The 27,902-nt window shown below is 51.2% G+C and overlaps 9 protein-coding genes across 9 annotated transcripts; 6 read left to right on the top strand and 3 right to left on the bottom strand.

Moving 5' to 3' along the window:
• Nucleotides 1-2,088: 2,088 nt before the first annotated feature.
• RHO25_005762 (uncharacterized protein) lies at nt 2,089-4,853 on the top strand (the record flags this gene model as incomplete). Its single annotated transcript, XM_065602697.1, has 3 exons — nt 2,089-2,191; nt 3,041-3,324; nt 3,384-4,853. 3 exons carry the CDS (start codon nt 2,089-2,091, stop codon nt 4,851-4,853), a joined length of 1,857 nt encoding a protein of 618 aa, XP_065458769.1.
• A 352-nt stretch (nt 4,854-5,205) lies between these two features.
• Nucleotides 5,206-6,318, top strand: RHO25_005761 (uncharacterized protein; the record flags this gene model as incomplete). Its single annotated transcript, XM_023596643.2, has 4 exons — nt 5,206-5,584; nt 5,644-5,807; nt 5,865-6,099; nt 6,149-6,318. 4 exons carry the CDS (start codon nt 5,206-5,208, stop codon nt 6,316-6,318), a joined length of 948 nt encoding a protein of 315 aa, XP_023451838.1.
• Nucleotides 6,319-6,349: 31 nt separating this feature from the next.
• On the bottom strand, nt 6,350-8,296 carry RHO25_005760 (uncharacterized protein; the record flags this gene model as incomplete). Its single annotated transcript, XM_023596642.1, has 1 exon — nt 6,350-8,296. The coding sequence occupies one exon, from the start codon at nt 8,294-8,296 to the stop codon at nt 6,350-6,352; it is 1,947 nt and encodes a 648-aa protein (XP_023451837.1).
• A 958-nt stretch (nt 8,297-9,254) lies between these two features.
• Nucleotides 9,255-10,902, top strand: RHO25_005759 (uncharacterized protein; the record flags this gene model as incomplete). Its single annotated transcript, XM_023596641.2, has 4 exons — nt 9,255-9,796; nt 9,853-9,968; nt 10,021-10,623; nt 10,670-10,902. 4 exons carry the CDS (start codon nt 9,255-9,257, stop codon nt 10,900-10,902), a joined length of 1,494 nt encoding a protein of 497 aa, XP_023451836.1.
• A 120-nt stretch (nt 10,903-11,022) lies between these two features.
• RHO25_005758 (uncharacterized protein) lies at nt 11,023-12,300 on the bottom strand (the record flags this gene model as incomplete). Its single annotated transcript, XM_023596639.1, has 3 exons — nt 11,023-11,617; nt 11,675-11,809; nt 11,864-12,300. The coding sequence occupies 3 exons, from the start codon at nt 12,298-12,300 to the stop codon at nt 11,023-11,025; spliced, it is 1,167 nt and encodes a 388-aa protein (XP_023451834.1).
• Nucleotides 12,301-12,815: 515 nt separating this feature from the next.
• On the top strand, nt 12,816-14,826 carry RHO25_005757 (uncharacterized protein; the record flags this gene model as incomplete). Its single annotated transcript, XM_023596638.1, has 4 exons — nt 12,816-13,444; nt 13,496-14,112; nt 14,170-14,315; nt 14,371-14,826. The coding sequence occupies 4 exons, from the start codon at nt 12,816-12,818 to the stop codon at nt 14,824-14,826; spliced, it is 1,848 nt and encodes a 615-aa protein (XP_023451833.1).
• Nucleotides 14,827-14,943: 117 nt separating this feature from the next.
• On the bottom strand, nt 14,944-16,264 carry RHO25_005756 (uncharacterized protein; the record flags this gene model as incomplete). Its single annotated transcript, XM_023596637.2, has 6 exons — nt 14,944-15,203; nt 15,256-15,609; nt 15,671-15,845; nt 15,906-15,968; nt 16,024-16,164; nt 16,226-16,264. The coding sequence occupies 6 exons, from the start codon at nt 16,262-16,264 to the stop codon at nt 14,944-14,946; spliced, it is 1,032 nt and encodes a 343-aa protein (XP_023451832.2).
• A 634-nt stretch (nt 16,265-16,898) lies between these two features.
• On the top strand, nt 16,899-18,344 carry RHO25_005755 (uncharacterized protein; the record flags this gene model as incomplete). Its single annotated transcript, XM_023596636.1, has 1 exon — nt 16,899-18,344. The coding sequence occupies one exon, from the start codon at nt 16,899-16,901 to the stop codon at nt 18,342-18,344; it is 1,446 nt and encodes a 481-aa protein (XP_023451831.1).
• Nucleotides 18,345-19,633: 1,289 nt separating this feature from the next.
• RHO25_005754 (uncharacterized protein) lies at nt 19,634-21,598 on the top strand (the record flags this gene model as incomplete). The annotated part of the gene is made up of 1 exon (XM_023596635.1): nt 19,634-21,598. The coding sequence occupies one exon, from the start codon at nt 19,634-19,636 to the stop codon at nt 21,596-21,598; it is 1,965 nt and encodes a 654-aa protein (XP_023451830.1).
• Between the last annotated feature and the right edge of the window lie 6,304 nt (nt 21,599-27,902).

Genomic DNA, 27,902 nt, shown 5'->3' with positions numbered 1-27,902 from the left:
CACTGGCTCAGTATGTTCCTTTGACCCCTTTCCTCGGGACTCTGTGGCACCTGACCGACTTCGCCATCGGAGTGTGCGTTGACATCGGCCTTCATTGCGGAATCCGACGCGTAGACGCTCGCTATGGCTGTCTTCTTCTAGACGCTCCTTCGAACATTGGGCAGTGACGTCGGCCGAAATATCTTTGGTGCGGCACGACGTTCTGCGGAGCAGATCCATCATATATATTCGCCCGGCAAGTCTACTGCTATTACTTGTACATGAATGCAATGTTGTTGCTCTATCGTCCGAGTCATACCCCCTCACATTCGTCCCCCGACAGCCTGGTCATCGTGTTCGAAATATCGTCCAAGCTGATCGTCAGCATCAGAATCCTGCAGCGCGGAGGGAAGTGTGAGTCGCGCAACCTTGGTACAGCGATAGCACGGTGAGCGACACTGATGCATCGGGAACCTTCGGTCTGTCTACGATACTTGCCACCAATGCTTTTTGCTTTGGCGAAATGCTGAGCTCAGCTGCAGGGTGGCTGGAACTCCCAGTCAGGGTGCAATGATGATTTGCAGAGATCAGAGCATCTTAGCCCATGGTGGAGTGCATTCCTTCACTCTCTTGGTGCTATGCTGGGAATGGGTCGGTGCATTGGCACAAAGCGTTGAACGGCGGCCGAGCTATCTCGATGAGAAGTAGCTGGCTCGCTTTCCACCAGGTCTATAATGGTAAGTAAGAATGTGTCCACGAGATATGAGGTCACGAGTCCTGCAGAATGTTGATTAGCATTAGTGTTGTCATTGATGGCTTGGCTTCATCTTTGCGCAGTCAGACATTCCATAGTAAGCGCTGACTTGACAGCTGACCAGGCTTATGCGGTGCTGGTCTTGTTGCGAAGCTTTGCCATTCCCGGCATCGAATTCAGCGAAAGGCTTCTGACCAGGTCAAATCCATCGGCACATCACTCCGCCGCGCTTCTTCCGATCGATGGAAATCGCCATCCTGGGCGATTGACAGGCATCGCGTTCTAGACCTGGCCAATTCCCCGACCTCACTCTCCAGTTTCTGGACGCTCTACAATACCGCATTCTGATTCAGAAGCCATATCAGGTTGTCGTTATGGAGTTTTGACCTCGAGAAGCGCTTCCGTGCCTCTGTTCAAGATCCTGCTCGCTCGCTCGACTTGACAAGCCGTCGATGACAGCGAAGGTTGATGCATGGCTACATGTCGTGCTGAGATGGACGAGTCGTTGCATGCATATCGTGACACTGACAGCTCTTGGCTGCTCATATGCTCGTCGCATTTTAGTGCCCATTCCGTCTGCCCAAAGGAGGTGCAGCACTGCTTCGGTCAACCTATCGCCAATACCAAAACTTTGCGCTTGCTAAGCCCTATGGATTGTTTTCGTTTGCAGCTGTTACGAGGTGACTGGTAGCATAACTGCTAAACTTCCTTCGAGCTTAGCCTTCAGCAGTCTGCCAATCGTACCAGTCTGGGAAATTGCTGACTTCTCCGATCATAGACTACAATGCTCGAATTGTAGACGCCAAGGAGCGCTACAGGCTAGCTTTCGTGTTCAAAGCAGTGGAAAAGTCGCTAAGCAGGGTAGCATTCGCCGAGTCATACATCCACAGATGTCTGGACTGCATCCTAGCAGACTGCGAAGTGAGGTCCACCGAGAATACGCACGGGGATTCCCACGCGGATCTTCAAACTTACCGTGTCAGGCTATCGTCACTTTCCTAATCGGTAGAGGACTAACTTTTTGCAGGTAGCAGACCTGATACGAGGACGATGTCTAGTTAGACGCGGCCAACATCAGTACGAGCACTACGCCTACCATTACACGCCTCAGTTCCATCGTCGTCTGCCCAGATGTTCAGTGCCAGTACGAGCTATACCGCTTTTCAACATGCCGGTGCTTCTTTTCAGAGTTCTAATTGTCCGATACTCCATCCGTAGATAAAGGTCAACGTCCTCACTGATTGCTGTTGTTCTGAACACATCCAAGCAGCACGTTCGTCACAGAGCACTCTTACTTCACCTACAACAATCAAACCTTCTCATCGTCTCGAGTCATCTCGCATCATCAAGTCAATATGATGAATCCTATCCTCATTGCAGTTTTGGCGACACTTGCTCTAGGCAGTGCTATCCCTGCTATGCAGGACGATCTTTTCATCTCCCGTCGCGCTCTTGATGGTATGTATCCAGACGTTACAACCTCTTGGCGGAGTAGTCAGAAGCTGACAATCACTCTTATCTAGGTGATCTCTCACTTGCTGATCTGGTCCCACATCTAGTCCGCCGCGACTTTGCTGACAGCGACATCTTGGAAGTGTCGCTGGTTGACGGTAGCAAGCGATACATTTCTTACGGGGCTTTGAAGAGGAATGGATGACCATGTTCTCGGAGGGGCAACAGCTTTACCAACTGTCAACCAGGGCAGCCGGCGAACGAATGGCAGCGTGGATGTTCGGCTATCACGAGATGCAGAGTTGCGAATGCGGGTGCGTAAAGAGGATGTACAGTAATTGACTTGGAGAGTATGAAGAGATAAAGGCCGCGATGTTGTGATCCATCAAGAAAGGTCTTCCATGGGCAACGACTCTCGAAGCCGCATCTCGTGGATTGCGTGGTTGCATTCAAGTGAGAATAAGGAACCGTTATATACTCGACCATGAGTCACGCCTGGTTTACTACAATATCAACGTCAAGTTGTTTCACAGATTCCATACATTAGCACAATGATTGTCCTCACATCAGACATGGAGAGTCTCAAGCTGTGTCGAAGCCATGGAATATCATCAGCTTGAAACTCGGTCGCAGAACGTTGTTGAGAGGCTGAAGTCGCGCTAATTAGTCAATCATCGCGAAGCTGTGCGGGGTGCATGATGAATGCATGCTGTGGTAAGGCTGTGGCTGAGCTCCACGTGCACAGCCCACCGACTGATTGACAACACAGCTGAAACTCCAACTGACCATGCGCGCATTGTCGGCTGTTGTCCATCCCTCTCGTCTGTACGATACGACTACTAAAGTGCCTCGGAGGCGAAGAGTTCGGGTTCACGAAGAACTTCACTGGAGACAACATTCCGCCCTACGGCATTCTTTCGCATACATGGGGTGAAGATGAGGAAGAGGTCACCTATCAAGACATACTGCATGGAACAGGCAAGGACAAGAAAGGGTACCTTAAGCTCAAGTACTGCGGATGGCAGGCCGAGAGAGATGGTTTTGAGTATTTCTGGGTCGACACGTGTTGTATCAACAAGGACAGCAGCGCAGAACTAAGTGAAGCGATCAACTCAATGTATCGCTGGTATGTCTCACAGGTAACTCGGTCCGCTAGTAAATTGGTTAGATTTGCTAAAGAAAACTTGATAGGTATCAGAACTCTGGCATCTGCTGGGCCTATCTCCCCGATATCACTAGCGTTCCACTAGATGTAACGAAAGACGACTTCAAAAGATGTAAATGGTTCAAGCGAGGTTGGACATTGCAGGAGCTGATCGCTCCACGCGATGTCCACTTTTTCAACGAAACATGGGAGAAGATCGGTACCAAAGATGATCTGGCCGGACTTATATGCGACATAACTCGTATTGATGAGAGAGTTCTGTCGGAATACGAAAGGGACAAATGGTCTGTCGCTCAGCGAATGTCGTGGGCCGCGGAGCGTATTACGACAAGGCCGGAGGATCGGGCCTACTGCCTGCTTGGTATATTTGACATAAACATGCCATTGCTTTATGGTGAGGGTGACAAGGCATTCCTCCGACTCCAGGAAGAAATCATCAAGCAAGATGATGACCACTCAATCTTCGCATGGCAGATGGCCTCGGGTATGAGGACTTCCGGTCTGCTAGCCCCATCCCCATCCTGTTTCCTTGACGCCGCCAGTATCGTAGTTAGGCCTTCTCGAAGAGCACAGAAAGGCTTCAAAATGACGAATCGCGGCCTGTCCATCTTCTTTGATATGACTCCCTTCGCTGTCGGCACCTATCTATCTTTCCTCCAGTGTTCGCGAAGAGGACCCTTTGGACACAGACTAGGGCTTGCAATCTCCCTACGACTTCTCCAGCGCAATGATCAATTTGAAAGAGTGAACATTACTCACGCAGGAGACGATGAATGGTACGTCGATCTAGAAGAGATTGAACAACGTGGATCGAATACTCCTTCCGAATACTACCTACGACTCCTCCGGGAAGACGTTCCACTCGAAAAGGTAGACATTTTCCACACAGGAGATAATGGACTGTACATCTTATTAGAAAGTCCTGGTTCCTCCCGTCCTGTTGAGACCAGGAGGGTTTTCGTTCGAAATCAGTTGGCCGTAGCCCAAATTTCCAGGACTCCTCAAAACCAAAGGCACGTACTACATGTCCGAAATCGCGTGCAACCCGGCACAAGGAGTATCGGCGAAGTTGATCCTAGGCACAGTACTCCGTTCAACTTATTGCATCCATGGAGTCTTGAAGTCTTCGAACTGAAAGACAGAAAGTTGGTTCAATACGTCGCTGTCGGGTTTGACTTCGATAACAATCCCACCTGTCATCTTCTAGAGATGTCTAAACTGTCCGATGTAGAGTTGTGGGCATCTACCAAGACCTCTTGCGATAGCTTTGCATTCATGGAAATCTTAGATCAACGGGTCATGCTTCGAAACAACCACAACGGAGTATATTCTCCCAAAGGAAGCCGCCACGACGGCTTGTATGCAACTATTGGAGATCTGATAGTCACAATGAAGCCAATATGGGACAGCGGATCTGGATTAGCTGATTGGCCACATGTTTGGAAATTTGCGATTCTTCGCAACCATCAGGCTTTCGAGCAGGCTCCCCAGAACTGGGGATGAATGTCACCAACATTGCTGAGACACTACTGTGAGATTCGTACAAGCTTCGTCGACAGTGAAGTTTCATCTCGTAGACACAGCCATGCGAGCCCGCTCCGCCACAGTCCTACTCATGTATGTAGCAGAAGACGAACAGTCATCCTAAAACTCGTGGAGCCATGGTCTTCAGGAACGTCGCTTCACAAAACCAACTCGGGATTTCCCAAAGTAGCAATCGGTCCGGCACCAAACAGCTCCCTTGTCAGCGTCTTGCTGTACTCCGAAATCGCGGGGATAGTCTGAAGCTTCTGAGGTTGAACACCAAAATGTATCGTCGACGACACCATCAGTCAATAAACAACTACCCGCCATCATGTCTCCCATCCAACCCTACACCTACACCGGCCCCATCGACCACACAACTCCAATCGCCTGGTCAGAACTCCATGGAAAATCCGTCATAATCACAGGCGGTGCAAATGGCATGGGCGAAGCGACAGTCCGAAAATTCGTCGAAGCCGGAGCATTCGTAACGTTTGGCGACGTCAACGAATCCCGCGGTAAAGAACTCTCAACTGAATTGATCCAAAAATATGGACAGAAGTGCCAATTCGTCAAATGTGATATCCGGAACTGGGAAGATCAAGTGAGATTGTTTGAGAAAGCGACGAGCGATGGGAGAGGATTGGATGTTGTGATTGCGAATGCAGGGATTAGTAGGGCGAGTGGGGATAGTTTGTGGAATTTGGATGGTGAATATTGGGTGTTAGACCTTGCTGGATATGAATGTTGCTGATGAATTGATGAACAGATCTATCGAAACCACCCGTCAAGCCAGATCTGAATATCATTCAGACCAACATCAACGGCACATTGTATACATTCAAGCTCGCGACCTATCATTTCCGCAAGCAAAAGACCCCAGGAGGTTGTTTTATCATGACGGGAAGTTTGGTCGCATATGTTGACTCACCAGTAAGCCCACCCTTTCTCCAAGCTCCCTCTTCTTTCTGTTGAACTGACACCCGCCAGGCAAATTGGGAATACACAGCCTCCAAGTACGCCCTTCGAGGCCTCTTGCACACAGTCCGCCGCAACAGCTGGGAGCAAGGCATACGAATCGCCTACGTAGCACCGTGCTACATCAAAAGTGCGATCCGAACAGCCGAATGGGAAGCCTCGCTCCTGAAGCAAAATGTCCCGTTCGGAGAGACCGAGGATGTCGCTGCGTGCTTTGCACGGATTGCTACAGATCCAGAGACAAATGGTAATTTCCGTCCTCTCAGTCTTGTCAAATCTTTTGCTGACAATTCTAGGCCACTCCCTCATGATCGTCCCTCGCTCCCTCGCTCCACAAGGATTCATGGATACTGGTCTAGAAGATTTCACAGAGGAAGGATTCATGAAAGCGACGCAAATTTCGCAACTCAATGTTATCAAGGATCGTTGGCTCGAAGGCGCTGAAATTCAGATATACAAGAAGTAATGGTAGTACCCAGAAACTACTGCCAAATAGTTTACATCTGCTCCCATTGTGTATCCTCAAAGCCAACGAAGAACATATCAAACATGTCGCCCACCAGGTCGTTGGAGAACAAGCTAGCTTCGAGGGATTCAAGTGTGGTTTGTTCGCCGTTTTCAAGCATAATTCGCAGGACCTCTGATGTTTTTGCAGTAGCGAATGGGAAGTATTGCTTCCAAGATGATGTATCATTTTGACTGTCCGTGTTGGACCCGGTCGCTGTGCTGCTGAGTTGTGGTGCAGAGATTTGAGACTGTACATTCACATCCAAATCGACAGGGTTCTGAGCCTCACTTGATGCCATCATGCGTTGTATTCCTTGATAGATCACCGCAGACGAGCCCCAGATCTCTTGCAGCTGACCACACATAACTCGTATTGTCTCAATATCAGTGTTCGCGGCTGCTGTGAGATGCGATTGTTTCCTCGCTGAAAGAAGTGCCAGAAAGGCCGTTGCGCAGTACCAGCTGGTGATGGCCATGAGAAATCGGGTATTTCCTCTCGCCAGAACATCACGGAATATTCTTGCCATACAGGAAGCTGCAGCTACCGCTGCTGGCCCGGCTCGAGGTGTGTCTTGTGATGACTCCGCTGTGTGAAGGTCCAGTACGATCACCGCCGTCAGGTACGGCAGATACAGCTGGTAGATATCTCGGTCATATTTTGCCTCAAACATTTCGTTGACACCAAGTGCCAAGCTGTTCGGTAGGCTTGTGACCCAATTCAGCAATTCTTGCTCCAACGAGTGATCGACCAAGTCATTGGCTACGTAGCGCGTATCTTGCATCTGGCTTTTCCTACGTGCCAAATGATGGGCGATGCGACCAATCGTGCCACACAGCCGCACCCAGTGTATGAATACGAGCGCCTTTGTACTTCCCTGCATGCTGAGTGGAAAGTCTTCCATGGCGGGTGCCGATATCGTGCAGTCTTCGAGATTGATGATGGGAGGTTTGCTCTGGCAAAGCGCCGTGAGACGTTCTCGGGCAAAGGCAGTCCACCAGACTCGCTTTTGCAACCCAGTCACAGTACCATCGTTGTCGCTGGCTGGCTTCGAACGATGCAAATTCATCTGCTGAGCGTGTCTGATCACGACTGAAGTCCACCACCAAGACGAATGTCGATGGACGAGGGAGGTCGATCGTGGGGCCCACCAGTAGAACAGTAAAATGGCTCGGAGACATGTCGATATGTTTGGCTCCTCGTCCTCGTAGAACATTCGTCGAGCTCGATCATAATATCGTGCTGGCCCAACACATGGCACGAGAGGTGGTTGGAGGTTGCTGCCGAGCGTGGCCAAAGCATTGCACAGCAGTGGCGAGGCCTGTAGTTCATCAAGAGCAGCATGATTGTCTAACACGGGACAGAAGGCGTAGCAGCTGTCGTAGTACGGTTCGAGGAAGACGTGAAGAAGGTGAGGAGCTACTTGAGTATTGGGTGATAGTGTTATCCCACCCCGGTCCGAAGCTCCAGCTGCTGGGTCGTGTTGTTCTGTACGAACAAATGGTTGTAAGAAGCCTGTGTCTAGATCGCCTTCATGGCTGACAGCAACTGCATCGGAGATATCAGTCCGCCGTGTTGTTGGACTGTCAAGAGTGTTCGTGCGGCTGAGAGGCTGTAAAGATGTCTGTTGATGCTGCTCCTGTGGCTGCTGGGCCTGAACGGTGATGGCCTCTTCCCGTATCGACGACAATGCTGGCGTGGGCGCCTCACCACGATGCTCTGCAGCTCGTTGACGTCGGATCGCTCTCCGCCCCAGATGCGGCTGACATGATTTGCCGGTGTTGTGGCAGTATGTGCACTTCTCCGCCCCCGCCCTCCGCCGCTCGGCCAAGTCACATTTGGTCTTCTTGCTGTGGCATATCGCGCACACCGACTCGGCACGGCGTTTGCGGGGTTGATCGATGGTATACGTCGCCCAGCGGTGTTCGCCGGTTCCCATCGTGTGTTTGCCGAAATCGTGCGTGTCAGTCGACGTTGCGTGAGCTCCACCCCCAGCTCCGGCTAACGGCGGAGTTCCGCCGCTCAGCCGAGGGCCGCGAAAGCTTGGCACTGACTGCCAACGACCTGCCGAAACTTCATCCAGGCGCCGTCGTGCAGTTCAGAGCGCCGACGATACAGCCACCTCCCCAGGCCCGATCGATAGTGTGCCGCACCCTGTTGGCGTGTAATACCCTTGGGTCTTACACTGCTATTCGCCGAAGGCCTTGTAAAATGCTGGTTTTGGCGATCAAACAGTGCTCTTGAACGGGCTAGAAATGTGCACACTATCGATCGGGCCTAGGGTGGTGACTGTATGCATCGAAGCAAAAGTGACCACGACCGACGTCCAGCTGGGTGATCCGGTCTTCCAATTGGCAGCTTCAGTATCGCCGGACTCGTGGACGCCAACGGGTGTCCTCCGTATCGCTGCCCGATCTCCAGCGGATCTGTTCACCATCCAGGATGAGTGAATGGTTTTTCCGCACCGTTGGCCGCGCCGCTCGTGCGCCGAACGCAAGACCTGTGCACCTGCAGAATATCAGAAATTCAGCCGAAAAGTGGGTTAGATGCACGGCAACTCCGAATCAAGAAGTCTGGAGGAATGCTCAAGGCATTTGAAGCAAAGATGGAGCAAGGCAGCAGAGCCGAATGACGGGGCTTACACGATGTTTATGCATTTCCCCGCCTTTGGATCCCGTGGAGTTCACGAACAACGAGCATCAGGATCCCGGTAGTGAAGCAGCGCCTACAATCTCATCTGACACTAGCGTTGCGGCGACCACGTCCCGCCAAGATGATGTGTCCTAGCGAGCCGGGAGCGCTATGAGAGAGATACGCCCCCAGCTACTGATCGACTATCGTGTCTCTCGCATTCCTTGTCTCGTCAGGATTGTCCAGGCGCAAGGACGACCAGCAGAATGGCCTCCATAGACGACAAAGAATTCCCGGTGGTCTCCAAGCACGGGCAGACAACCGGCGACGATGAAGCCGCCAAAGTCTTTGCTCAATATGACGGCCCTCTGGAATGGACAGAGCAAGAGGAGAAGACTCTCCGGCGCAAGATCGACTGGAAGCTGATCCCGATAATGTGCTTCACATCGGCCCTGCAATACTACGACAAGGCCATGCTGGGACAAGCAGTACTTTTTGGCATGATGCAGGAACTAGACCTTCGAAAAGGCGATCGCTACTCGATGGCATCCTCAACCTTCTATCTCGGCTTCGTCGCAGGCTCATATCCTGCTGTTATCTTGGCACAGCGATATCCACTTGAACGTGTGACATGCGGCATAGTCACTCTCTGGGGAATTTGTCTGCTTTTGACTATCACATGTCACAACTATCAGGCTCTATACGCCCAGCGATTCTTTCTCGGGTTTCTAGAAAGTGGTGTCAGCCCGCTGTTCATGTTGATGGTCGGGTCGTGGTATCGGAAAGACGAGCAAGCTTTTCGAATGGGGTGAGCATGCCTGTGTTTTATTGAAATTTGACTTCGATTACTGACGCGACCCTCAGTGCCTGGTACAGTCTGGCGTCTTGGTCAGCAGTGGTTGCACCTTTGATCAACTATGGCATTGGCCAGATCAATGCTGTGCTTGCGCCATGGCGATGGATGTACATCGTTGCCGGAAGTCAGTTGTTCCAAAAACTCTCCGCCGCATGTCTTACTGATCACCTCTACAGTCATCACCATCCTGTGGGGCGCAGCACTTCTCTTTATCCTTCCACCAGACCCTACTCGCGCGTCAGGCTTCACCGAGCGCGAACGATATCTGGCTGTCGCACGTCTACGTTCGAACAACTCTGGTGTACGCAATACCAAGTTCAAAGTAGGCCAGGCTAAGGAGCTGCTCTGCGATCTCAAATTCTGGCTCATGTTTTTCATTGCGACCCTGAGTCTGATCACAAACGGCCCAGTCTCAAGCTTCGCTCCTCTGATCATCCAAGGATGGGGATACACTTCACTGCAGACCTTACTGCTGGTGATGCCTGCGGGAGTCTGGGTCGGTTCATGCACACTCACTGCGACATGGCTCGCCATGCGTTACAGTCACCTGAACATCCGAACGTACATCGCCTTCTTCACTCAGTGCTTCACCATTCTTTCAGCGGCATTGTTGTGGAAGCTGCCTCGGAGCGAGAAAGGTGGACTTTTCTTTAGCATCTACACCCTTTCGACCTACGGTGCTGGTTATGGCGTCATCATGGGATTGCAAGTGGCCAACAACTCTGGCTATACGAAACGATCTCTCGCCTCATCAGGTCTCTTCGTCGGCTACTGTCTTGGTGAGTACATCAAGCTTGTCAAACGTGTTGTGGCTAATTTTTCCAGGTAATTTCATTGGGCCCATGGTCTACTTGCAACGAGAGTCACCGGTCTACAACACTGGATTTACCATCGTCACCGTGGCATCAGCACTAGCCGCAGTACTCATCCTCGTCTATCGCTACGTCTGCATCTGGGAGAATAGAAGACGAGACCGAACAGGCACAGCAGAAGGTTACGACCACGCCTACGAAGACCCTACCGACAAGGAAAACCCCCAGTTCAGATACATCTATTGATCGGAGATAGCATGCTAGCTCTGTTTGCACGGCCGCCAACTGTATGACAAGAATTATGACGCTCAGCTACGATTGACTTAGACAAGCTTCAACGTGGACTGCTCAACCACAATATCTACACTATTCTAGCACACCTTTCGATTTCCAGTAACCTTCCAAGTCTTTGAGCCACGCCCATCTCGCCTTGGCGCCCCAGCCACGATCTTTCCACGCATTCAAGCTTAGCGGGAAATGGTCAACAATGCGACCCACGTGCGCATCATGTGCAATGATCACGAGGACGTTGCTCTGAACGTCCAACTCTTGCAACTTCTTCACTGTATCCGTCGCCAGAGGAATGTCATACCCAAACGCCATATCGTACAAGGTATCATCAGTCTGCCTCCCGCGCGAAGTTTGGAGTTCTTCGAACGCATGTCCTGGACAAAAAGATGCCGAGCTATGTGGAAGCACAGGATGCGGAGAGATCTCCTTGGGGACTGGCAGATGGATCGATGGCCGCATGATACCGGAGTAATGACATATATCGCCACCCAGGAAAATGAACGTATCAGGATTCACTGTTGTCCTTACAAGAGCACAGAGATGTCCAACTGCATGTCCTGGACTGTTGAGGAGGTATACTGATCCGTCTCCGAAGTAGTCTATGGCCGGGAATTGTCCAATGCGGATTGTGCCCGGCTTTGCAAAGTCGAGCTCGCGGAGCTCTCTCCCGCTAAGAAACAAGGAATCAGCAAAGCTATTCAGCGGCGACCCCTGATACGATACCTACTCCCACGCACTCTCCGATATTGGACTTTCTGGATTCGTCGGCGCCGCCGGCAATAATAATTCTTGGAAACCAGGACCAACAACAAGCGCGGTGGACTTCGGGAAAGTGCTAGGATCGCCTACATGATCCCAATGCCTTCGATCATTGTCAGTCCAAATTCACAGCCACACTGACCTTGCTGCCACTCACCAATGGCTCCATATCACCGCCTCCACATCATTAAGATCCACCCCATTATCGCTCAAAGTATCCGCAACATGGCCTTGCACCTGAATGTTGTACCCAGATTTCGATATATACGATGCCACTGTTGGAGCGGAATTCATATAATCATGTCGAATGCCCAGATCCCATACTAATTTCTTGCCAGAAGGATGCTCCAACAGAAAAGAGAAAGACGGACACGCCTCGAAAACCTCCAAGAAAGGTACGTCCGGCTGCATTAATCGACTCAACTTCGCAGGACCGAATGTGACCGGATTGATCAGCTTGACAGTGACTGTTATATCGCCATCTGGAATAGAAACAAGTCCTTCGCCATTAGGTAGAGGTGGATTGTACTGATAATTAGGAACGCCAATGATTTCTGTGATTCTCTCGTTCGTGCTGTCTCTTGATCCGAACATTCTGTGCCAATTCGATTGCTTCTGGGTAGCAGTACAAAGGTAAGGCATGTGAACTCAAACACTACCTCACCGCAGAATAGATTCCAAAGCTTACCAAGATCCTCTACCGAACATAGCCGTATAGAGTGGTCGGCCAATTTTGACCCACTATTGACTCTTCACACGTACTCTAGGCGGACCAGCTACGCCATTCCCAAGCAATTGGTCCACCCAGCGACTCGGTTTACGCCAACTTTTGCCCCCAACTTTGATTGAAGTGGGTAGGAGCTGCGGGGATGCGGCCAAGGCAGTTCGGCATTTTGAGTTGAAGCATCTAGCTTTTCGGCAATCTGAAATTGGCAATACCGCTTAGTCTCTGATCTCGATAGTCGGAGCAGCCCTAAGGCATAGTCTGACACTCCGACGTGGCACAGGCAGCCGGGATGCATATGGCTCGCGAGTGATATCTCTATCATCATCTTCCAGCGTGGCGACGTCGACTTTAGATCCGCATCTTCTCCTTCCTCGGCCTCAACATGACTGCGTACATGGAAGCAACAACCAACGGGGACTCGGTAGTCAAGACAGCTCCTCCACCCGATGGCGAAATCCCCAAGGTCGACAAAAAGAATACACCTGTATCAGAACTCAAGAATCTCACAAATGGCCACCACGATGAAACCTTCGACCCTTTCAAACTGGCCTCAGAATTCGCTTTCACGCCCCGCAAGATCAAAGTCATAACAATCGGAGCTGGCTTCTCAGGACTTCTCATGGCGCATAAATTCCAACATCGTTTTCCCGAGATGAGAGATATTGTCGAACACAAACTCTTCGAAGCTCATCATGAAGTTGGCGGGACTTGGCTTGTCAACAACTATCCTGGTGTTCAATGTGATGTGCCAGCTCATATTTATGCTTTTCCATTCGATCCGAATCCAGAATGGACGAGATTTTATGCTAGTGGTGCTGAGATTTTGGAGTATTTCAAGAAAACTGTGAGGAAGTGGAATTTGGATCGAGATTTGGAACTTTGTACGAAGGTTGTGGGGGCGAAGTGGCATGAAGACGAGGGAATGTGGTGTGTGGAGGTTGAGAATACGAGGACTTTGGCGAAGAGAGAAGAGTGGTGTCATGTTTTGATTTCTGGGCAGGGAGTGCTTGTGTAAGTGCGACTTCTCTCACACATTGGACAGCAAAGCTGATGACACGAAAGACACGAAAACTGGCCCAAAATCCCCGGCTTCGAAAATTTCAAAGGACACATCACACACTCCGCCCGCTGGGACCACAGCTTCGACTACTCCAACAAACGCATCGCAGTAATCGGAAACGGCTCCTCCGGCATTCAAATCGTCCCCCAAATGGCCAAACTCCCCGGCACAACAGTCAAGAACTTCATCCGAAGTGGAGCTTGGGTCTATTACCGCGCACCACCTTCACAACACATGGGACGATCAGTCGAAGATCCTAATCCAGCATATACAGACGACGAGAAGAAATCTTTTCGAGATCCGGAGAAACATCAAGCGTATCGAAAAGGTATTGTGTCGCGGACGAATAAGTCGTTTTATATTTTTCAGAGGGGAGAGAATAATCGAAAGGGTATGGAAGCTGCTGCTGCACAGATGTCGCAGAAACTTGGGCATGATAAGAGGCTTTGTGAGATGTTGATTCCGAAGTGGGAGTTGGGTTGTAGGAGGATTACGCCGGGGCCTGGGTATCTTGAGTCGTTCCTGAGAGATAATTGTGACTGTATGAATAGTCCGATTGTGGAGGTGACCGAGGGTGGGATCAAAACTCAAGATGGAGAGGTCTTTGAGTGTGATGTTCGTAAGTCACTAGCTCCTTGGCCACTGCACAACTGCACAACTTGCTGACATACGACAGTTATATGCGCCACAGGATTCGACGTCTCACATCGACCACGATATCCCTTCATCGGCCAAAATGGCGTAAACCTACGAGAGAAATGGGCCGGAGACCCAGAGTCCTACCTCTCAGTAATGACGCCCGACTTTCCTAACTACTTCATGGTAAGCTCCGTCCTCTCCACCCTACCAAGCACACCACAACTAAAGTTTCTATCAGATGATGGGTCCCAACTGCCTCGGCGGCCACGGCTCCCTCGTCGAATCCCTAAACTGGACAGGCGACTACATCACCAAATGGATCAAAAAACTCTCAACAGAAGACATAAAATCCCTCGTCCCCAAACGTTCCAAAGTCGAAGCTTTCATGCGCTACCAAGATCAAGTCCACAAAACGCTCGTCTGGTCTGGAGGCTGTTCGTCATGGTATAAACGCGGTCGCATAGATGGGAGAGTGACAGCGTTATTTGGTGGTTCGGCGCATCTGTTCAATAGATTGCTGTCGGATATCAGAGGAGAGGACTTTGATATCACTTATAGAACGGAGAATCCTTGGCGATTGATGGGCAATGGGTTTACCGAATTTGAGATGAAGGAGGGGTCGGATTTGGCGTGGTATGTGGAGGTCGCGGAGGAGGCGCAGGGGAAGGGGCCGAAGGTGGGTGGGGAGAAGTGATAGATTAGATTGATAAATGATGCTGATGCTAGCCTGATATATGACCAAGCGGGCATAGAATGTGTCCTCTGTGTTCGAAGCTGTTCGAGCAGAATATTTCCTTTATCAAGCAGTCCCTCATGCACAGAGCGCGACTCTGCCAGCTATCTTCCCATCACAAAGCTTCTGCAACCACTGCGGAAAGTCTTCAAGTTTACCTTGCTCAACATCTGGTTGTATCGCATCTTGCGCTATCAATTGAAGCACTTCCTCGAGGTCTCCAACTTGAGCACCATACGAGAACAGAATGCTCAAGCGTTTGCGTACACCCACTTTCATGCTGATCGTGTTTTCTGGAGAAAGTGTTCCAATGCAGACCATCTTCCCAGCTCGCCGGACTATCTCACAAGTCAATAGGTAAACGGCGAAGATCAGCGCAATCATTCTTACCAACTTGCTGTGCATCTTCAAACGTCTGCTTCAAGCCCACAAAGTCAATAGTTGTGTCGATCGTTTCTTCCAGGCCATTCTGCTTGACAAAGTCTTGTACCGACGTACCGATTGGCACAATGTCATGTTCAGGAATGCCCAGCTTTATAGCAGCATCTAATCGCTCTTGTCGGACCTCGGAGACAATGATTCGAGCACCAGTGGTCTTCAATACCTGCAAGCCATTGAAGCCGAGCCCACCGAGACCGAATAGTAGGACGGTATCGTGAGGCTTGACCTCTGCACGTCGATGAACAGCATGATATGCGGTGGCAACTGCATCTGTTGCGACTGCGGCTTGCAGTGGGCTGACGCCTGCATGAAACGAAGTATTAGCAATGGGGCAATTTGGTAGTCACATGTCTTCCGTGCTTACCTTGTGGCACTAGCACAGCACCACGCTGATCGATTGTGGCATATGGTGCAAAGAAGCCATCTTGACCAATACCAGAGTGATGACCACGTAGACACAATTGTGGTGTCCCGCGTGAGCATTCAGTACAGTCTTCTTGTCCGCAACCGGGAACAGCGAACATGGCAATGACATCGCCCTATATTATCGTCGATGTTAGCATGCTGGTCAGAATGAACAGCAGGGATTTACTTGCCACTTTGAAACGCTTGTCAGTCACATCTTTCCCGATCTCGATAATCTGCCCGCATCCTTCATGGCCCTGTGAGCATCCTCAGCTATCTGGTAATCAAGTGCAGACGCCATCGACGATATACAAGTATGTACTGATCTTGGAACCATGGTCGAGGATTGGTATCTTTGAGCATTGCTTGATCGCTATGACAGACTCCTGAAGCTAACATCTTGCAAAGAAAGCCAGTCGCCGGAGCCTCCGGGACGGGTACCTCGTCATATTGCTATATGATAACTATCAGCTCCGTTTGCCTTCAATGATCTAATCAGTTGTATTGACGATACTGGTGTTTCATTGCCTTGGTGCTTACGCCAAGCAAACATTGTGGTCGGTAGGCCAGCCATCTTCGTGGCAGCCAACTACGAGCTTTCAGGAACAATGATGGCTCGATGCTACCCCATACGCGCTTATGACTTAGTCTGTTGGACCTATCGAAATGCTGGCTAGGAGCGACCTCGGAACTACAGCTTCACGGCAATTCCTGGCCAGGTCCCGGCTAAAGCTTGCTGGAGGGGAGCATGCTCTCGGCAAATGTACTCCGAGCCATGCACTCGGGAGAACCTGAGGCAGCGGATGCATACAACAGAGGTGAACTCGCCAGGAGAAGAAAGCGATGGAGATGACAAAACACGAGAGGAGAAGGGGAGTCTTTGGTGTGAAGTTGAGGCAAATGCCAAAAGTCGCAACCGGCAAAGTCGCATTCGGACCGCAGCTACCCACTACTTGCCGCTGTTTGCTGCGGTCTCCTTTTTCATCTACCACCTTCGTCCCACGCGGCCACTGATCATGCGTTCGCTGGTCCCGACTGCGTCGCATTCACCATTCGTGAAGCACGTCTCAGCTGATGCGCCCACAGGCAGCATATAAGCACTCACTGACCAGCTCTTCCATCGCCATCAACACGGCAAGTACCATCGCTCTCGACACCGTTCATCATACATCACATCACTGCACAAGATGTCAGTTCATTCCGAGGGAGACAACGACTCAACTCGTTCCTCCACGCAAGACTCGACCTCAACGTACGCGTTCAGCGGCACGGACCCTCCTCATGAGGCATTTGACACGTTTCAGCACAAAGTCCTGGCGCTCACACACAGCATTTACGGCGTCGCAGCGGTCACCTTGCAGCGAGTCCGCGGGGGCAGCTACAATCGAGTTGTAGTAGCTCATGTCAAGCTGATAGATCAAGGTGAGTTGTCGGTGATCTTCCGGATTCCTCGCAATCGCAACGTCCCGGCGGGCATCGAGCGCAACAGCAGCGAAGACATCGAAACCGACATCCTCAACCAAGTGGCAGTGCTCCAGCTACTGCAGTCGAGGAGCATTCCGGCACCAAAGCTCCTAGCATATGATGCATCTAGTCAGAATGCAATCGGATTACCATATGTTCTACAACAATTCTCGCATGGGAAGACGCTCGAGGACTTCTACGAGGACATGACTTTCCAAGAAAAGATGCAAGTGGCAGAAACTTTGGCTGACTTCCTCGTACGCATGGAAACTCTCACATTCGAGGAGTCTGGAACTGTCGTCGCTACGCAGGCCGATTCTGCGGCCCCAGCTACCAAGGCTTCAGCTCTCAGCGCTCCACTCGACAACGTGACTGCAGGAGTCCGCGGTTTCTCAGATCCCTACGAGCATGTTCTCACACCACACACTGCGGCTTGCCCGCGCGAACTTATCGGCGGGCTGCTCAAAGCGCGGCTAGATGGTGAGGTGGCGCAGGGCGGACCTGAAAATGGAATGCGTGTGATACTGTCCAAGATTTATGCAATGTTCGAGGACATGTGCAGTGTTGGACTGTTTGAGGACGACGGTCTGACTCGAAGAAACATTCTGCATCACTGGGACTTGCAACCACGAAACATACTAGTGAAGACTACTTCGCTTGAACGTGGGGGGCAGGACTTGGAAGAGCGGCTCGAGAAATGTTTGGACATCGCAAGATCGCCCGAAAAGTGGATCATTGACGTGGTCGTCGACTGGGACCAAGTCCAAGCCGTTCCCTCCATCTTTGCGCGCAAGCCTCCCATCTGGCTCTGGGACTTCCCAATGGAGAAGTACGACCTCTCTCGCCCACCAGGCTATGACTTCGATGAGGACTTACAACCTGCTGAGCGCTACGACAGCTCTAAGGGCATGCTCTCGGCTGAGTCCGTGCAGATACAGGCAAGATTTGAAGAGCGGTTCGTTAGCAACATGCAACAACTTTACCCGACGTATACCGCCAAGATCTATCAGGATGAGGCATATGGTAGAGGTCGCTGGATCAGGCGAATGGCACGCTACGCCATATTCGGCCTTCATGACAGCGAGGCCTTCAAAAGATTCAGAGGCCTGGAGCAAGAATGGAGCAAGGCTCGTTCGAATCTTGCATTCTCTGCGGACAATGGATCATGAATATCTCACACCATAAAAGGCATCATTTACATTCAGCGGTCCCAGCCAGACGAGCAGCACCACCGTGTGTGCAGAAGTGCTCGGCGTCAAGGCTTCCACTTCTCACTACCTCGCTCATCGACTCCATCCATTTACCCACAATGCATCGAGCCTGATTCAAAATGTAAGCTTCTCGAATACAACTCATACATTGCATCCGGGGCATACATCTCCCTTCATGTACACATTCTCGCAGGTGGGCTTAGAGCGATATGTCTGGTGTCTTGGGCAGTACAACTTCTTCTGGTTGGGCGTCCTCACTTTAGGACGACAGTTCGGACCCTTCGCTTTTTTGCCCGGGCAGTGGTGAGTGGTGACCATGTCGAGAGAGGAATTACTTGTTCAAAGGCTTATTTCGTACTTGTTGAGAATTCCTGGTACTCGTCGGAGGTGCTCAGAGTTTTGTTTGCCTTGGAGGTGAGGTCTTCTGCTCCTGCCTCCGACTGAGTCTTTATGATGAAAGAGCCTCTCGGACAACAAGGACGGCAGCATTCTTATGCTGCTGCTCGGAAGAAGTATTCCATCATGCAATAACGCAAAGTCATTGCTGATCGCCATGGTACAGAGCAACGGCCATATGCCATAAGTGAAGCAATTGGAGTATGCAGATATGCTCGATCTATGTTCTTTCATTCACATCTCAGCAGTCAACGTGGAGCGGACCTTCGAGAATGAAGTCAAGTCTCAATGGCTGGCCTTCGATGCTAAAAATGTGAACAGTGCCGCCGGGAGCATGTGCGGCTGACTGCTCCGGCAATTTCACTCGGCGCCTCGAGTGCTGTGTGTGAAAAGCATGGCATGCTAAGGCCAGTGGTTCTATCAAGAGACGATTCTCCCACGCTCTCAGCCCAGCTATAGCCTCGACAGTTCATAATTATGTTCTTCTTCAAGATGCTGACACTGACACAACAAAAGTTGAAAGTGACAGTGTTTAGAAATTCTGCCTGTCGCCTCACTCGCTCTTTGAGCTCGGCAAAGCGAAACACTGAGCGCTCAAAATCTGCCACTGGAGCCCTCACTTACAATTGAATCAGCAGCATTATTGTGTTGAGGAAGCTGCTGCCTGACAGCTCCATATTCTTCACTTCAAATTCGTCAGTGACGCACTGACCACCAAGGCAGCACAAAAGGGTTTGCTTTATATTCTCTCAGAGTCATCAACCTTCTACCACTTCCAGCTATTGCAAGCTCGTTACAAGTCGCCATCTTGCTGAAGAGTTGTCATTCCTCGCTTCCATCAAGCCAACGCCATGGCATCTCAGCGTCGCGCACCCGGCCTCGAGGCCTCGCGCTGGGCCGACCCTCCCCAAGAACTTGTGCCGCCACCACCAGCTCTTGCTCCTGCTCAGCACATGTCTGAACTTCAGATCCAGCCCTACATACCTGCCGGCATGCAAATGCAGCCGTACTATGCCGCAAACCTTCAGCTGGTCCCGCGGCACTTTGCGGCTGAAGCCCACCACAACACCGCGCCCATCGCCGAAATGAAAACCCGACTCGCAGAGATGGCCTCGGTCCACTCGGAGGACGTCCTACAACTGAATCGCCGCGCAAACCAGCAGGAGGACGCGATCGAGGACATTAAGGAGGTGTTTCAGAATGATATGCAGGTGCTCGAACAGCGCCTCAACTCTTTCATCGAGCAGCAAGCTACGCCGCTGCCATCGAAGGCGAAGCACAACTCATCTGCTTCCGATCCCTTCGTTGACAAGCAACCAGCCAAAAAGCAGACTCCAGGTCACATCGTGTGCGAGACCAAGGATGCAGTCGTCGACGTCGTCATACAACACATCGACCAAGTAAGCGCTAAGCAAGAGCGTGTTGACAGTGCATATGGCTCACCGACCCGCTCTCAGCCCTCGAGCGCCGCATCCTGGCGTCCGATGGCTATTCGCAAGCTTCCACCGAAGTCCATCTCCGACGAAGCAGCAATTCACAATGAGGTCTTCACATGGGACTTTCTGCGAGACTTGCTCGGCGGAAAAGAATGGTCTCCAGGCTTCTACTTCAACAGCAGCAAGGACTGCATCCTTCCCACCAAAGGCTATTGGCTGGTAGACCTAACACACGAACCATTCATGCCACGCAACCCGGGCGAGCACGGCGCGAAGCTGACGGCCTTCTTCAACGAGACCTTGGCTGGAGATGACGATGCTCCTGATGAGATGAACTACAAGGACACGCCAGTCTTTGTAAGCTCTGACGGTGGAAAGATGTATCGATATGTGGGGAAGTACAGCCAGAACCGTTACTCGGACAAGGTTGGATATGACACGATGATGGAGCACATTCCACAGTCAGTGCTCAAGTTCCATGCCGGGCAACTCGCACAAGTCGGCCGTCCGAAGTGGATCACCACATGCCTGAAGAACCACTTCTGGCCCAAGCCGGTCTATGAAGGTCCAGTACCGACCGAGTCAGAGGATGCAGCGGCCGAGATCTCCAAGTCGGGCATCGATTGCAAGGTCACGAAAGCACTTGATGCGTACGCCAACGAGCTGAAGGAATGGGAGAAGTCCTCTTTGGTCAAAGTGAACCTGCTCGAAGCCTCTACCATTTTGAAGGCGTTCAACACCGAGGACATCCTTTCAGAGCCCGGCCTGCGCCTGTGGTGGGAGTATCTCGAATGCGTCGGTTATGATGACGCTTTCTACGACATGCTCGTAAGTCTCGCCAAGGCAGACTCCATGCACAATCAGCACAACAAGTCCGCCGCACTCAAGGAGACCGCCGCCTCTCACATGTTCTCGCCCAATCACACTCCATCGCTTCCAAAGTCTCCTCTCTACGGCGCCAGCACCAAAGCTCTGCAGAAGAAGCAGTGGCAAGAAGATCCAGGAGTTGATGCCTTATCTCTCCCAGAGACCAAGTGGTCCACCCCGAAGTTCGACTCCGCTCCTGTTGCCGCTCCCAAACAGAAAGCTGGCAACCAGACCAAAGCCACGGCCAACCCCTTCGATGGCAAAGGCGACATGAACGCTGCTAAGGATTTCGCCAAAGAAGCCACGCCCGCACATGGCCGTACGAATGGCACGTTTGCAAAGAAGGCAGCAGCAAAGAAAGCAGCAGTGCACGGCACATACCCCGCATGCCCTCCCACGCCAGCATTTGGCGCTATTCCAGGCAAGGCAGTGAATGCAGAGAACACGTCGGAGCCCATTGCGCAAACTAAGAAGACTAAGAGCACTCCGCCACACCTCAGCCGAGGTAAATGACTACACGAAATGACCAAATATGGCTTGCTCCAAGACGGACAAGCCAAGCTTTCTGCCAATGGTCCGACAAGCCACAATCCAACATAAACGAGTCTCTAAGAGGGACTCGTCGTCGAGGAACGAGCGGATGATGAGCTTGGAAAGAAATGCATACGTGAAGAAACTCAAGAACGGTGTGGAGAGAGGGATGCGGATGGTAGAGGACGAAATTGGCACGACGAAGGGCGTTAGCGAGGAAGGAAAGCGGCGAAATGTAGCATGCTATGGCCGTCTAGACCTACTCGAGCTCCTTTGAATTCAAGTCTGAAAAGTGTTTGTACGATATCCTACTTCCTACTTCTCGTCTCAAAACATTCTTCGGCATCGAGCGTCGTAAAAGTGCCTAAAACCGACATTTCCCCGGAAATTCAGCCAAGTTTGCCCCTAATTGTACACAAAAGCAGGGAGACGAACGAAGATAGCTTCTCACAGGTGTTTGTAACATTCCAACGGCTACGAATGATCAACCGCAAACACAATAGTAGACACACACCATTCGAGTAGAAGGTGAAGCTGTGCATAGGCAACGGAGAAACTTTGATTGTAGTACTACACAAGGCTGGATGCCTGATGACCCGTGGCGAGCATCATCAGTAAAGAGTGGAACAGCCAACACAAAGAGAAATAAGCAACGTCTCTATCCCAGAAATGCTCCACCAATGCTTGCATGAAGAAGCCTTTTCGCGCACTCATGAAACTCCGATGCAGTTTCTAGGATCGGTCATCACGCCGAATCATCGTGAATCAATCGCACAAACTCACCAGAGTAGTACGACGGTGTTGACAAGCTTCTAATCGCCACTGACTAGATCTTCCACAATCTAGTTGCAGTTTCCTCGGTAGTCGGCTCCGACGTGGTCTGGATCCTGCAGACCCCATTCCTTCATGTGCTTCCTGCAAGCACCCAAGAAATCCTGGCCGCTAATGCGCGCGACGTTGGCGTTCTCGGTGCACTTGCTGTTGGCATAAGATGCAGACTAGCAAAGGCCAAAGTCAGCTTGATGCGTCAACGATTTACAACAGTGCTCAAAGAATTGATTTACCGTCCAATCATTGCAGGCCGCGTGGGTAAGATCGGGGTGGATTGTCCACACCCAACCAGTCTCCTTGTTTTGGTAGCAGCAGTTGTGCTCGGAGTGATCGTTCGTTGCCAGAGCAAGGCCGGAGAAAGTGGCGGCAAAAGAAGAGAACGGTGGCCTTCATTTTGACTGTGGTTTGAGCGATGGGCTTTGAGGAGGTTTGGCTTTTGGTATCTGTTGCGTTGTCGAGATGGAACTGTGTGTGATGAGCTGCTGTTCGTCGAGCTGATCGATCCTTATATATCAATTTCTCGGATCCTGCTCAGTTGCTCGATGTGTCCTCGTGGTAGCAAGACTGAGGCCAGACCTTCGGACGTCCCGGAGATTCGAGTGTCCTGCGAAGAGACTAAGGCAGTAGTACGACGTTCGTTGAAGCTTCATCCTGCTATCTTTGCTATTGCCGATGAAGTCCACGGGCGGTCCGAAGTAGTTTCCCTACACGAGGACTAACAGGCGTCGTTGATTCGGATTCCGTCAGGGGCTCAGAAGCCAAGCAGGGACGAATAAGACATTGGAGAGATTATGAACTGGGGAAGTTGACTAGTGCAATGTAATGCGGCCGCCGAAGCCTCGAGAGTAGGCTAAGAGCAACTCGCTCCCGTGATGCGCGCGGTCCTCGGGAGCCGTACCGGTGCACCGGTGGGGAAGTGGGACATTTTGTCTCGCACGAGCAGGCGCCCAGCGTGGCACGTTTCCTAAAGATATAGCAGCGTTTGATACACGAGAGACCATCACCTTGTACAACGCAGTCTTGTGTCCTACTGATTGCAGTCGCGATACTAGTTCTGGGACTTTCCAGTTCCATATTTCTTCGAAGCTTACGCGCCATGTGGAGATGACTTCGGCTTGGTGAGATCTTAGATCGCTTCATACGGTTTCGTGGACCCACAAAGTAATGCAATGTCGCAGTCCGTTATGATACATCCAACGCTCCAACAGCATCGCCCCGAAGGTGGGCCGTGTCTGATCATATGCGAAGCCAGATCATCGGCGCGAAGCAGATGTCCGGCAACGTACGGGCATGGAAGGGATTCCTTTCGTGGGCCAGATTGACAGTAGAATGATAGAGCTGAAGGACATCACGGTCAAGCTTTCTCGGACCGCCCTACTCGATCTTGCTACCGGGGTCATTGTATTGATCCGACGCCAAGCAGCTTGATGCCTTTCGACCTCTTGAGTCACCCTTTCGTGGAAGCTGCACAAGCATACGTTCGCGAACTTCGTTCAGCATGACATAAGTCATCTCCGTGATGCAACTCGCATACCAGTGCACTCGATTGGTGGCGCTGAAGTGCCCTGCTCATGAGCCGCATGCATTGAGTCCAGGCGGTTGAACTTGATTCAGACCTTGCTCAACTACAGCGCAGTCCGGGCTCACGGTCGGATGAGGCTTTTGCGGCGAGTACCTTCTTCCCGGTTCCATGAGGCCACATCTGTATATTTGAGACGTTCTAGGCTTGGGATTTCGCGGGTTGTCTTTGGCATATCGATCTATTCTCAAAGCGGAAATAATCAGGTGAGCTTATATGTTCAGCCGTTAGATCCGCGTTTCTGCAAGCAAGAAAAGATTTTCGAAGCGATTTTGTCGAAGCGATTTCCGTACAATGCTCTGTCGCACTGTTTTCCATCGCTATCTCGTCGGTCACACAATTGCTGATTTCGGGTTTGATGATCTGTGCTCCTCGAAGTTCCGGGACGCAAATGCTTTAGCTAGGCGGTGAACGCGAGCAAACCATGGTCAGAGCGGCACCAACATTTAATACTACCAGAGCGATCCACTTTGCTGCCGTGTCATGGCGAACGCGCAAATTTCAACGGCCTGTCAAGGCTTGCTGAAGACAACTAACGCCTCCTGCTTCGAGGCTCGAGACCTTCTGACTCCAGTATCGATGCTACATAGCATCCTTCAAGCTCTACCGCATGGTCGGGCAAGAGGCCTGCCAAGACATATGGAGAAGCCGCCGAGGAGTTTCAGAAAGTGAAGTTGGTCCATCCGCCTTTTAGCGTGTGGTCGATGCTTGGCTTTCCTAGAATGCTATACTAGGATTCCCACTCTCGTGGTGTTCCAATAGCAATCTGACTGAGCTAGTCAGATGAGGACACTTATCATCGCTTGGATATGAATGGTCGCACTCTTCAGTGCGAAGTCCGTGTAAGCTATGCTAAGTCTTCCAAAGGCCCCTACCAAGCTCGTAGAAGCAACGGTGTTCCTGGGAAATTGTCCACTGCCCTAAGTCCACTTTTCTCGGAGTCACTAACATACTTTGCTTCTTTAGGAAGCTTCGTTAATGGGGAGCCGCATTCGTCGGTATGCTCTCTGCGGCGTGCAAATACTCCACACCTTCATAACTCTCAAATCTTGCGTATGCAGGTTCACGTTTGCAACACAACTCCGAAGGAACAGCTTCCATAGCTATAGATCTGGAAGCGTAGGAGATGGGTGGAGGACCCGAGTGAACACGAATTATTCTGTTCATGATCCAAGCTTAGTCTGCTCGATCACTCACTGCAACTATCGCCGAAAGCGTTGCCCATGCGATGGCGGCTCTTTACGGACGTGAGGCAAGCCCGACGCAATCGTCCGCAGCACATCGCGGCATGCTCATGTCGCTGCCCGACACCGGATGCGACTTTCATCTAGATGAGGGCATTGTACATCATCCAGCTTGCTGCTTCGCTATCGTATGGCCTCAATGGTCCGTCCCTGATAGTGAAATCGTAGAACCCACGACGGTCTTGATCGGTGGAAGATCGCGGTCCTCAATGTAGTGAGGAGCGGGAGAGCTAGGCTAGTGCTCTCGCTATTGACATGGCCCGCAATTTCACCGCCCAGAATGGAGGTATTTCTGATGAGACCGGCAGTTGTTGCACGTTCATGTGCGGTTCGCAAGTGCGGTGCTTTGGAATGTGTGCTTTCCCTATCCAGCTACACAGACTTGAACGTGCCAGCTTCCCACCCTCGTTTGCTCTTGCACCTGCTACATCACCCTCTGGAAGGCTTGGCGAAGAGGTAGAAGGAGGATCAACTCGATGCATACAGAAACATCCTCGCCATACACGTCGTTTCTACACTTCTAATGGCAAAGTCTCTTGTAGGGCATATCTGGCTCACATGAGTGAGATCTTCGGCTTGAAATTTCTGACTACGAGTGGGATTGTCAGCCATCGGCACTTGATTGCTCCACTACTGGAAAATATTACCGGACAAGGAGCGTCTTCGCACAAGCTCCGCCGGCTTACGCCCTCACTTATTACACTCGTGTTACGGACTGACAGTGCCAATGGGAGTTAACTCACACACTCTACCTATACCGTTGTCCATCCCGCATCTTTACCGCCGCTTGATAAGTCCGGCAGTACTATTACAATAGCTCTGTGCGTTCCGTACACCTCCGGACTCAACACAGACTCTTCCCAAAATATTACCCGTAGTTCTATAGCATCGTCAGTTTAGGCGCAACATCATCGTCGAGTCAAGACAAGCCTGTGCCTGTATAGCAGGGAAAAAAGTTCGACCATGCCATCATCGTGCAACGGAGATACAGTCATCAACTTAGACACCGAGATGATGCTGCCAGATTACCTCAGGATTCTGAGTTGGTGTCTGATCACTTCGTACACCGGACCGGTTTGAGAACAACGCGACACCAGCGATTGATATCAAAGCAGTCATGTGCGTCTCAACACTCATCTCATCTCCTCTGGGTTGGCTCGACTTCCGGCACATCAAGCCTTCGGCCCCGTTGGGATAACCACAATGCATGAATATCTACAATTTCTACACAAAGAGGAGATTCATTCGCGGCAGTACATGAAGATTCTTGCTGAGCGTAAAGAGCAGAACAAAAAATATGGTCGACCCGAGAGGTCAGTCGAGTTGTGTCTCAGCAGAAAGGATGAGAATAACCGTGAGCAATAGCAGCGAGCAGGGAAGCAAATCTCCAAGAGCGAACCCCCAAGATAAGGGCGTACAGAAAACTGGCAGACAACTCACCGATGGGCGACCTTCTCCCAAACGCGACGAATCCATCCCGTCGGTCCCATGACGGAAGCCACGCGGGCGATATCTGAATTATTACACACGGCAAAGCGAAACACTCTCCGCGTCAGGCACATACAGATCATCTCCCACGCCCGCTTGATGGGCTGTGCTAGCTGTGATGCGGATCGAACAAGGACGTGAAAGCTCGACCTTTCCCTCCAATCCAGAAGTCTGAGAACGCAGAGTAGCATTCTCGCTGGCCTCCGGTCTGAATCCGCAGCGCTGGGTCAACTGGGACCTCCCGTCACGACTTTGTACAAGCGATCCAGATTGTTTCATACTATCCTCCTGGCATTCGCTGGAGCCAAAAGTTCTACATGCGTACGAAGCGCGAAACAAGCTTGAAAGTACGATCATCAAGCGAACAGCATATGACCTGCGAGGGGAGAATGTGACAAGGAAACGCGTACCACTTTGTGTACATTGATTCTTGCATGCTGTCGTTCACCGCGTCGGCCTTGTTGGCAAAAATCAAGGCATTGAATGCCCCCATGCAGTACGGGAGCAGTATGAGCAACGATCGATTTGTACACAGGAGTGCAAATGTATATCCTCGTAGGTATCTAATGAGCCACCTTTGGACGGCTTTCGTTCTTCATCGCATACACATCAGGTGTCACAGTGAGCACATCAATGTACGATCTCCAGAAATGAACATCTTCGATTCCTCCACTGATTGACACAAACCAGCCATACCGTCCTCGAATATCCGTATAGAAGCATCTTCACATAGCGCAAGTAATCCTACTGATGGGTCGACCGAGAAAGTCAAGCGTATTTGTATAGTGTCCTCGAACACGGAAGAAACTTCCAAAGGCATGTAAAGAAGAGAACATTGTATTTATAGGGGTATCCTCCGACCAGGGCCCTGATGCCCATGCATGCATGCTGTGAACGTTAAATCTAAAACATTCACCCAGAACTTTCTTCCACCCGTCCCAAGAAATGCGTGCGGATCCTTCTGACAAGATCCTCACGGATGTCTTGCTTCATCTTCCCTGCGAGGACTTCCTGCAGCTTCAGGCCACTCGATAATTACCTTGTCACTGCGCCACGGTTGCTTTTCTGCTTCCAGCAATTCTCGTAACACTTCCAACTAAATCCTCGATCCATTGCGCCTGCTCTCTGCTGCCGCCTCCGCTGA

The sequence above is a fragment of the Cercospora beticola genome, chromosome 4 (genome assembly GCF_033473495.1).
Source record: "Cercospora beticola chromosome 4, complete sequence".
Classification (NCBI taxonomy): Eukaryota; Fungi; Ascomycota; class Dothideomycetes; order Mycosphaerellales; family Mycosphaerellaceae; genus Cercospora; species Cercospora beticola.
Note: the sequence above shows the minus strand (reverse complement) of the source record. Positions and strands in the feature narration are given on the sequence as shown.